We start from the raw sequence: 11727 nt of genomic DNA, 5'->3' as shown, positions 1-11727 counted from the left end.
GGGGGGGCCCTGAGTCCTCCTACACTACCACCACACAGGGACATACCTAGACCTTCTACCACCACACAGGGACATACCTAGACCTTCTACCACCACACAGGGACATACCTAGACCTTCTATCACCACACAGGGACATACCTAGACCTTCTACCACCACACAGGGACATACCTAGACCTTCTATCACCACACAGGGACATACCTAGACCTTCTATCACCACACAGGGACATACCTAGACCTTCTATCACCACAAAGGGACATACCTAGACCTTCTATCACCACACAGGGACATACCTAGACCTTCTATCACCACAAAGGGACATACCTAGACCTTCTATCACCACAAAGGGACATACCTAGACCTTCTATCACCACACAGGGACATACCTAGACCTTCTATCACCACAAAGGGACATACCTAGACCTTCTATCACCACAAAGGGACATACCTAGACCTTCTATCACCACACAGGGACATACCTAGACCTTCTATCACCACACAGGGACATACCTAGACCTTCTATCACCACACAGGGACATACCTAGACCTTCTATCACCACAAAGGGACATACTTAGACCTTCTATCACCACACAGGGACATACCTAGACCTACCACCACATAGGGAGGGGTGGGCCTGTTGACAAGCAAACTGGGCATGCTCTGACTGGGACCACAACCCAATTCACCTGCATATACCGGAGGGACAAGCACCACCCAGTGGCAGGAAGGGAGAAGTGCACGTCTGGAGGGAAGCTGGGGGTGCCGTGCATACTGTAACACTGAGAAGGGAAGAATGTCAGGAACTGTATAGTAACAAAGTAACTTTTGTAGACATAGAGTGACTGTAATGATTGAAAAGCCGGACTGTCCATGTGACTGTATGAGGAGGAGGGGAAAGGTTCAGTTGGCAGTGCTGCCACACATTTCTCCCCATCACACTATTGTATCAATGCAGCCGCAGTGCCGCGCTCAGGCCGCCAGGTGGCGCTGGCAGACACCGGTGGGCAGGATCAGCTGACGCAGCAGTGCCGTGGATGTGAGTGTGCGGTGAGCCGTTGTGGTTGTGTCCCGATCCCGCAGATCACAGCCCGGAGGAGGAGAGCTCAGTATACAGGCGGAGGAGCCCCGACAGCGCCCACACCCGGCTCCCGTCCCCGGACTCAGACATGCTGCCCCATATAACGGTGCTTCTCCTGGCTGCCGGAGCGCTGACTCTGGAGGTAATAAGGATGGATGGGGGAGGGAGGAGCAGGGAATACAATGCCGGAGATTGTGATGTAATGTCGGATCACACCTTGTTCTCTTTGTATCATCTGTCTGGGGGCAATGCAGGATGATACACTGGGGGGGCCCCGAGTCCTCCTACACTGGGGGGGCCCCGAGTCCTCCTACACTGGGGGGGGCCCCGAGTCCTCCTACACTGGGGGGGCCCCGAGTCCTCCTACACTGGGGGGGGGCCCCGAGTCCTCCTACACTGGGGGGGGCCCCGAGTCCTCCTACACTGGGGGGGGGCCCCGAGTCCTACACTGGGGGGGCCCCGAGTCCTCCTACACTGGGGGGGGCCCCGAGTCCTCCTACACTGGGGGGGGCCCCGAGTCCTCCTACACTGGGGGGGCCCCGAGTCCTCCTACACTGGGGGGGGCCCCGAGTCCTCCTACACTGGGGGGGGCCCCGAGTCCTCCTACACTGGGGGGGCCCCGAGTCCTCCTACACTGGGGGGGGCCCCGAGTCCTCCTACACTGGGGGGGCCCCGAGTCCTCCTACACTGGGGGGGCCCCGAGTCCTCCTACACTGGGGGGGCCCCGAGTCCTCCTACACTGGGGGGGGCCCCGAGTCCTCCTACACTGGGGGGGGCCCCGAGTCCTCCTACACTGGGGGGGCCCCGAGTCCTCCTACACTGGGGGGGCCCCGAGTCCTCCTACACTGGGGGGGCCCCGAGTCCTCCTACACTGGGGGGGCCCCGAGTCCTCCTACACTGGGGGGGCCCCGAGTCCTCCTACACTGGGGGGGGCCCCGAGTCCTCCTACACTGGGGGGGCCCCGAGTCCTCCTACACTGGGGGGGGCCCCGAGTCCTCCTACACTGGGGGGGGCCCCGAGTCCTCCTACACTGGGGGGGGCCCCGAGTCCTCCTACACTGGGGGGGCCCCGAGTCCTCCTACACTGGGGGGGGCCCCGAGTCCTCCTACACTGGGGGGGGCCCCGAGTCCTCCTACACTGGGGGGGCCCCGAGTCCTCCTACACTGGGGGGGCCCCGAGTCGTCCTCCTACACTGGGGGGGCCCCGAGTCCTCCTACACTGGGGGGGCCCCGGGTCGTCCTCCTACACTGGGGGGGCCCCGGGTCGTCCTCCTACACTGGGGGGGCCCCGGGTCGTCCTCCTACACTGGGGGGGCCCCGGGTCGTCCTCCTACACTGGGGGGGCCCCGAGTCCTCCTACACTGGGGGGGCCCCGAGTCCTCCTACACTGGGGGGGCCCCCGGGTCGTCGTCCTACACTGGGGGGGCCCCGGGTCGTCGTCCTACACTGGGGGTCCCCCCGGGTCGTCGTCCTACACTGGGGGGGCCCCGGGTCGTCGTCCTACACTGGGGGGGCCCCGGGTCGTCGTCCTACACTGGGGGGGCCCCGGGTCGTCCTCCTACACTGGGGGGGCCCCGGGTCGTCCTCCTACACTGGGGGGGCCCCCCCCAGGTCGTCCTCCTACACTGGGGGGGCCCCCCGGGTCCTCCTACACTGGGGGGGCCCCGGGTCGTCGTCCTACACTGGGGGGGCCCCGGGTCGTCCTACACTGGGGGGGCCCCGGGTCGTCCTCCTACACTGGGGGGGCCCCCCAGGTCGTCCTCCTACACTGGGGGGGCCCCCCGGGTCCTCCTACACTGGGGGGCCCCCCCGGGTCCTCCTACACTGGGGGGCCCCCCTGATTCCTCCTGGGGGGGGCCCTGATTTCTGCTACACGGGGGGGGGGGGGCAGGCGCCCATCTCTCATCTGTAACATTGGCAATGGAAGGGTGCTCATCCTCCTCACCATGCTCCATAAGCCCCTTACCCTTTAAACTGAATCTTCTTGCCCTTTAAATACAATCCAACCCCCTTTTCCTGTACCTGACGTGATCCTCCAGCCCTGTACATGGCATATCCCCCCCCACCCTGCACCGTCAGTCCTCACCCATTACATTGTATATCTCTCCTCCTTACCATTTACATTGCATCCTTCCTTATCCTCCAGCCTTTACTCTTTTTAGTTCTGTATCCTCCTTGCCCTTTAAATACCATAGAGAACCCTTTCCCTGCTCCACCAACCCTTACCCATTACATGACATGCACCCTCCTTACTCATTAATCAGCATGCATCGTCCTTTCCCAGCCTTTTCCCTTTACATGCACCCCTCTTTTATTTTACATGACATGCACCCCCCTTACACTTTAAATACAACAGATCACCCCTTCCCTGCTCCACTAGCTCTTACCCTTTAAAATACCATGCATCCTTCTTTCATTTCTCTGCCAGCCCTTACCCTTTACATGACGTGCATCCTCCTTTCATTTTACATGACATGCATCCTCTTTACCCTTTAAATACCATGAACCATTCCTTCCCTGCACCCCTAGCCCATATCCTGTAAATACCATGCATTCTCCTTTCCTTGCTCCACTAGCCCTTACCCTTTACATGACATGCGCCCCCTTTCCCTTCTCTACCAGCTCTTACCCTTTAAACACCATGCATCCTCCTGACCTCTTACATGACATGCATTCTTCTTTTCCCTTTTCTACCAGCTCTCTTCTTTTAAATACCATGCATCCTTCATACCATTTACATGACATGCACCCTTCTTTCCTTGCTCCACCATCCCTTACCCTTTAAATGGCATGCACCCCTTCCCTACCAGCTCTTACCCTTCCTCCTGACCCATTAAACGACATGAATCCTCCTGACCCACTGCATGACATGCACCCACTTTCCCTTTTCTGGCGGGTCTCACCCTTTAAATACCATGCATCCTTCTTACCCATTCCATGACATGCATCTTCTGTACCCTATAAATGACATGCATCCTTCTTTTCCTTGCTGTTATCCTTACTAGGTTGGCAGTGCCAGGGTACCATGTACCTCTTTCCATTAGCCTCTTCTGTGTGTGGCTTTTCCTGGTAATCTATATGTCATGCTGCCCCTTTCTATGCCATGTATCCTCTTCTATTCCCAGCCTCTGAGCTTTGCTTGCCATGCCATGGTGTCATGTTGGTCCTGCAGTCCACATACAGCTCCTATGTTGTCCTCCTTTTATCATCTGCACCCTGATTACATGCCATGCATTGCCCTTTCATGTGCCCCTCCTTTGACATCTATGCATCCAATTTTCCTGCCTTTTCATGCTCACCTCCCCTCTTTCCATGACATGCACCCCCTCCAATAATGAGGCCCTGTCTGGTTTACAGGAGGAAGAACCCCTGCGCCCCCCCCCCCCCCCCCCCCCCATGTCTCATTTGCAGCACTGGGTGCCAAGCACACCGTCCATACCCTGCACCTTACTGGCATGCCAAACACTTTGATTTCCAGAACTTCCATAGAAGAACAGCCTGATTAATGTAACTGCTAACTAATGCAAATGTATTTCCAACCCCCCACCCTGCTTTGTACCCTCCCTCTTATTATGTGACCCTTGGCTTGTCTCCGCTGACCCTTCGATGCCCCCCTGTTACCCTTTGTACATCCCTTTCCTATATGACATCGACTTTGATCCTTCGAAATCTCTGCATGTCCTTTATTATATATTTCTGTATTTTTGGGTGGTGCGGTGTGAATATTTGGGACAGTAAGCAAAAAAATAAATGAACTTAGTGGCTTTGTCATTGGAGTTTAACCCTTTACTCTGCAAGCTTTGATATATGTTTGAAAAAGCTTAATGATCAATGGCAATTCTATTTATTATTTTAATGGTTGGCTCTTGTTGTGCTGCGTTGATGACCCGTATTTATTTACAGCAGCGAATGGCGATGATTTGACTGTCTGTAGAACTCCTCTGTGTCTGGTTTGTCTGAGACATCAAAGCAAAGTGAATGCGTTTTGTTTTCCTGTTCGGAATTGGCCGCCGCTGCCTGGCTGGGCACACAGATCCCCCTATAAATGGGCTGAATTGCTGACACCAGCTGTATGATTTAGCCTTTTCAATAGGCTCTGGTCCCACTCTTCTAACCCCATTGTCTTGGATCAGGTGGTTTGGTGTGTGTGTTGTGTGTTAGGTAAACATGACACGGTTTATAGGATGGACTGACTGTATTCATCCGCAGCTTTTTTTTTTTTTTTTTTTTGTGTGTGTGTGTTTTTTTTTTTTTCTTTCCTGTGCCTGGATAAAAGGGGCCTTTCTAATTAGGCACCTTGGGAAAGGGTGGGTGTGTGGGGGTCTGCCTCCCTAGGGCGGGTATTGAGGAGGCGATAGATAAAAGGATTTGACTGAAGGAAGATTAAGACCCAGAGAAGATGGCGTCTCTGCGTTGCTGCAATGCAAAGCTGTGTTGGAAGCTGCAGCTTGGAAGAGCCTCCCCACCGCTAGGTGTTTATGTGCCTGCTCCTTTCATCTCTTCCCTTCTGAACCATTCACTTCCAAGCAGCGTTCTGCATTAAGAGCGTGTGCGTCCTGCGGACACCTGAACTCCCCAACACGCTCCTTGACCACGCCGCACGTTGCTCCTCGCTGCCTATTTCACATTGGTTACAGAACACACAGACTTTAATTAGCACAACGTCATTCAGCTGTACACAGACGGGGAAGAATTCGGCAGCGCCTGTGCAAAAATAACATCAAACGTCGTCTGGCGTTTATTTGTCAAGTCTGTACATTGCCACGTTACGGAATCTAACAGATCTGCTCCAGGGGGAGTTTATAGCGCTATCTGATCAGCCTGTTAACCATTTCCTATGGAGTCTTGTATTTTTAGCAATAGTTATACATTTTGAACAGGCATTAAAGAAAAACTCCAGGCAACATTTTTATTTTTCCATGCAGTGGGGCCGTGCTTACATTGCATGGATTAACTACTCGTTTTTGTTTAGGGGTGAGGAGAGTGGAGATAAAAGAATCCGCCAATATACTATATACCTAATCTGCCTATATACTAGATCTGCACAATGTTGGACAAAATGAGAATCACGATTTTTTTTATTTTTGCTTAGGATAAAAAGATCACGATTCTCGTGGCGTAAAATTTTTCACATTATACAAAAAAATTGGGCTAACTTTACTGTGTTTTTTTTTTTTTTTTTTTTTTTTTTTTATTCATTAAAGTGTAATTTTTTCCCAAAAAATTGCATTTGAATGACTGCTGCGCAAATACAGTGTGACATAAAATATTGCAATAACCACCATTTTATTCTCTAGGGTCTCTACTAAAATAAATATATATAATGTTTGGGTGTAAAGCTGGGCGATTTTCTTCAAAAAAACAAAAAACAAAACATCTGCGATATTATTATTTAAAAAAAAAAAAACTCGATTCACGATTCAAATCAAGTTTTTTTTCTTTTTTGATGGACACCGCGCTGGTCTTGAGGAGCTGCGGGCAGGAATTTTTAGGCGAGGCTGCGGCTTAGGCCTACTCCTCGCCTAAAAACTCCTGCCCGCAGCTCCTCATGATTGGCGCGGTGTCAGCTCCGGTCCTGGTGGGGGGAAAAAAAATCGATTTGCTGAAAATTTGAATCAATTTGACCTCTCAACTCGATTCAAGATTCAAATCGATTTTTTTCCCCAGCCCTATTAGGGGGTTCTAAGTAATTTTCTAGCAAAAAAAAAAAATGATTTTAACCAACAAATGTCAGAAAAAGGTTTAGTGTTTAATTGGTTAAACTTCCCTCATTTTCACACTAAAGTCTATTCCTTTGATCTAAAGGACAAATTGTTACAATGTTTTTACTTAAGTTCCACTGCTAAAGAATGTTGTGATTCTTGGCAGAATGCCCGTTTTTTTTTTTTTCCCCCTTTCTTTTGACGGCTGTCGGCTTTAACAGAGCAGAGATAATTCTCTGCATAGAAAGAATCAGAACATACTTTTTTCAAGAACGCAACAGGAAAAAAACGCAATAACGATTCTTCACGATTAATCGCGCGGCTCTTTACGATATACTATATAAATAATCCGCCGATCCTCTTAACACAGGACTGGTCACCCCCCCGCCCCCCCCGCGGTCTTGTGAATGGACTGTTCCTGACCAGCTCTGGATGTGAGGACGGCAGGAACAGTCCACCGCTGGATGTGGGGGAGCGCTGGTTTCCAGAGGGTCGAGTAAATATAGCTTTTCCTTGTGCCCCTGGACAGAACAAGCAGCTAAAGAGGAAGTAAACCCTGATGGGTGTTACTTCCTCTTTTTTCCCTGCAAAGGTAAAGCATAATGGGCTGCTATGCATTGCATAGTAGCCCATTATGCGACACTTACTTGCAGGAGAAGCCCGCAATGTCCCCGTCTTCCTCGCTGGTAGCGAGGGTCCATTCTTTACCCCTCTTCCTTCTGGGGCCGCGAACTCCGGCTCTGTGATTGGCTGGAGTTGCGTGACGTCACTTCCATGCATGTGCGCGGGAGCCGCCTTTGACGGCATGACCTGAGCTAGAGACAGCATAGCGTGCCCTTTCTAACTCCAGCGCATGCACAGAAGAAAGCGCCCTACGGCGATTTGCAAATATCTCCTAGACCGTGCAGGTCTGGGAGATATTTCAAGCACCTACAGGTAAGCCTTAATCTATGCAAACTGATTTGGGGGTGTCATTAACTTTTACCTGACACTCCCGGCAGTTTGCGTAGGGCAGTGTGAGCTGCCGCCGGGAAACATGCGATGTGGATTCGCAGTGTGAACCGGTCCTAAAGCAGAGTTTCACCCAAATGTGGAAGCTTTCCTTATCTGCCTTGGCGAGATCACTCGGAAGTTCGGCCTCCTTCCACCACCGGGCCATTTAGAAAGCGCAGCGTGCTTCGAGCATGCGCAGTAGGGAACTGGCTTTGTAGCCGAGAGGCTTCACTGCCGGTCTCCCTTACCATGAATGGTGGTGGCAGCACCTGAGAGCCGATGGAAACATCGGCTGGGGTGCCGACATCGCTGGATTCCAGGACAGGTAATTGTCCTAATATAAAGGCTGCATTCACACTACAGTGTTTTGAATCACGGCGGATCTGCCCGCACTGATGTGTGAATGACAAAACGTGGAACTCGCATTTTGAGATGCCATTCATTTGAATGACGCCTCAAATCGCGGTGCGCGTCTGGCGTGAGATAAAACGCGCTGCAATCGCGGCAACCAGCATCACGGGACGCATGTCGCCCCAAAGTAGCTCATGAATCATGGTGCGAGTTGCTGCGATTGCAACACGTTTTATCGCACGACAATCGCGGCAGACCCGCACCGCGACTTGAGTTGTCCTTCAAATGATTAGTATCTCAAATGCGAGTTCCGAGTTTTGTAATTCACACATCAGCGCCGCCAAATCGCGGGCAGATCTGCCGTGATTCAAAACGCTGTAGTGTGAATGCAGCCTTAAAGTCATCAGCTACATTATGTGTGTGTGTGTGTGTGTGGGGGGGGGGGGCGAACTCCACTGCATGGGGAAAATAAACATTTTGCCTGGAGTTCTTCTTTAAGCTTATTTAGTATTTTAGGGGGGCAAATGCATCTATTTATAGCAGCCAGTGCATTCTGTAGTCAGACTGGTGAGTGATCAGTTGCTGCACTTTGCATTTCACGATAATGCATTGAGAGGCTGATGGGAAGCAAATGCAACCTTGTTGCTGGGGGTTACCTCCCTTTGCATAGCACCATTGCGCTTTGATGTAGCTGTTGTCTGTAGCAACTGGTTCTTATATAGGTATAAAAAACCCTAAGTATGCAGTTGATCAGAGGAAGGCAATAAACTCGACGTAAAGATTTGTGTGTGCAATTTAGTTTAACAGGAATAAAAAAATTATATATTTTCTGATCTCCATAGGCGATCTGAGAACTCTCAGGATCAATATTCTACATTTTTTTTTTTTTTTTAATAATTACTATTGGCTGTATTATTTGTGTTTTTTTAGAAACTCCTATTTTTTAACAATCTACTGATTCTGCTACAAGCAGTTCCTGTGACAGAGGAGACACGGAACCTTTTATTTATTGGAAAGATGACACCATATTGCTCGGGGCATTTGTTCTCCAGCCTGAGTGTGTGTTGTTACAAAGCATTTAGTTATTTAACACATAGTAAAAACCTTGAGTGTTTTGTTTGTTTTTTTCTTTCTAAGTGTTTTGTTTGTTTTTCTTTCTAATAAATATTTTGTGTTTTTTTTTTTGTTATTTGTGGATAGGGCAGAGCTCACAAATCATTACTGAACATGTTGAACATGGATGGTCATTTGTGTTTTGATATTATTTAATACATATTTTTTTCTATTGTACACTTTTTTTTTTTCTTGCGGTTTGTGCTCAGGGCTCAGCTTAAAAATAGTCAGCCTTCGCCTTTTTTTTTTTTTTTTTGTATAATCCATAGCTGCTTTTCTAGAAATGTTACAATTAGCCGCTTCTGCCATCTGTTTTTAAAGCAGAACTAAACTGTATCTGAGCACCGCTAGTTGAAAATTCTTTTTAAATATTAAAAGCAAACTCCCCTATACATCCATGTCTCCATGTTTTATTTTGTTGAGAAATCACTTGAAAATCACACCCCAAACATTTCTAGCTGTGGCCTCTAAGGGCAGAAGATTCATGTAGCATTTACTTCCTGGAATCCATCTTCCCTTAGCTCAGGTGTGCAGGCAGGAGGGTGTGCTTAGCTGACGTTATTTGCCTAGGCCAGAAACCAGGAAGTAACTAAGGGAAAAAAATAAATAATAATGAAAAAAAAAAACTTTTTAAACAAGTAAATATAGTATAGCTTCCTATCCATGTCTCAGTGCTAGCAGAATAAGTATTAAAATAGTCAGTGTTGATTAAGAGAGTCTACATTATATCACCAAAAGTATTGGGACACCTACCTTTACACGCACATGAGCTTTAATGGCATCCCAGTCTAAGGCTTCATGTACACTTGAACTACTTTGACCGCTGGCTGTGGCAAGTGCACGTTTTGTGGCCGGCGGTCAAAATGTTTCTATCCTGAATGCAATTCTTCTGCGAGAGGCAGCCAAAAGCCCATCAAGTTTGGGAGCTGCTAGTGTACATGGAGTCTTAGTCCATAGGGTTCAATATTGAGTTGGCCCACCCTTTGCAGCTTTAACAGCTTCAACTCTTTTGGGAAGGCTGTCCACAAGGTTTAGGAGTGTGTCTATGGGAATGTTTGACCATTCTTCTAGAAGTGCATTTGTGAGGTCAGGCACTGATGTGGACGAGAAGGCCTGGCTTGCATTCTCTGCTCTAATTCCTCCCTAAGGTGTTCTATCAGGTTGAGGTCAGAATTCTGTGCAGGCCAGTCAAGTTCCTCCACCCCAAACTCGTTCATCCATGGTTTTATGGCCTTCACTTTGTGGAGGGGGGATTATGGTGTGGGGTTGTTTTTCAGGGGTTGGGCTTGGCCCCTTAATTCCAGTCAAGTCTTAAGGTGTCAGCATACATTTCAGACCATTTCATGCTCCCAGCTCTGTGGGGGATGGTCCCTTCCTATTCCAACATGACTATGGACCTTGCTTCGTGCACTGGTGCGCAAAGACATGGATGAGCGAGTTTTGGGTGGAGGAACATGCCCTTTGTTGATTGGGGAATATAAGCGATTAGTAAAGATATAATCACTCCATCTTTGGCCAGCTTTACCTTTTGATGCTCGTTAACCACTTGCCGACCAGCCATGTCCGTGATAATGTCGCAGTCACGATAAAAATAGCAGATTGCCGCCATTACTAGTAAAAACAATAATAATAAAAATGCCATCTATCCCCTATTTTGTAGACGCTACAACTTTTATGCAAACCATTCAGTATATGCTTATTGCACTTCCTTCCTTCCTTTTTTTTTTTTTTACCCACCGCTTTTCTGCCGCATGTCCCATCCTGTGCCTCCATTTAAATCTGGAGCCAGCTATACCTTCCTCGTTTACATTGCCGGCGCCCTGATGATGCTCCCTTGATCCTGTGCATGCGCAAATGTGCAGCTGGTCTCGAATATGACTCTGGCTGATTACAATGTGGTACTTCAGATTCACAGCCTCCTGGGATGATATATATATATATATATATATATATATATATATATATATATATATATATATATATATATATATATATATATACCGTATTTATCGGCGTATAACACGCACATTCATTTTAAGAGGGAAGTTTCAGGAAAAAAGCTTAAATTTTAAATAAGGAACGTTGAAGCAAAATAAGGGTCAGTGCCCATCTGAAGCCTCACCATTGCCATCAATGCAGCCTGATCAATGCCCATCTGCAGCCTCACAAGTGCCATCAATGCGGCCTCATCAGTCCACATCAATGCAGCCTCACCATTACCATCAATGCAGCAGCCTCACCATTGCCATCAGTGCGGTCTGATCGATGCCCATCTGCAGCCCCAGAGGGGACAGGATGGGCGCCGACAGATTACATACAGTGAGAATCTCCTATGATAGACAGAACAGTGGTCCAATGGCGGCCCAGGAGACGGGACTTCCTATTACAGAGGCCGCCAAGTAAACAGGAGATTCTCACTGTATGTAATCTGACAGTGCTCCTCCTGCCCCCCCTCCCTGTCCCCTCCGAGGCAGCTAAAATTGAAGTAT

General features: G+C 49.3%; 1 protein-coding gene across 4 annotated transcripts in view; it reads left to right on the top strand.

Moving 5' to 3' along the window:
- The first annotated feature begins 991 nt into the window (after positions 1–991).
- Positions 992–11727, top strand: part of APP (amyloid beta precursor protein) — a 356861-nt gene continuing 346125 nt past the window's right edge. The window contains exon 1 of one of the 4 annotated variants that reach the window (XM_073617084.1): positions 992–1222. In XM_073617084.1, coding sequence (XP_073473185.1) covers positions 1169–1222 — 54 coding nt within the window. In that variant the 5' untranslated portion in view covers positions 992–1168. The remainder of the gene's footprint in view (positions 1223–11727) is intronic. The other 3 variants (XM_073617083.1, XM_073617086.1, XM_073617085.1) reach the window with 3 other exon arrangements.

This window comes from Aquarana catesbeiana, linkage group LG02 (genome assembly GCF_042186555.1).
Source record: "Aquarana catesbeiana isolate 2022-GZ linkage group LG02, ASM4218655v1, whole genome shotgun sequence".
Classification (NCBI taxonomy): domain Eukaryota; kingdom Metazoa; phylum Chordata; class Amphibia; order Anura; family Ranidae; genus Aquarana; species Aquarana catesbeiana.
This window is presented reverse-complemented; position numbering and strand designations above follow the sequence as displayed.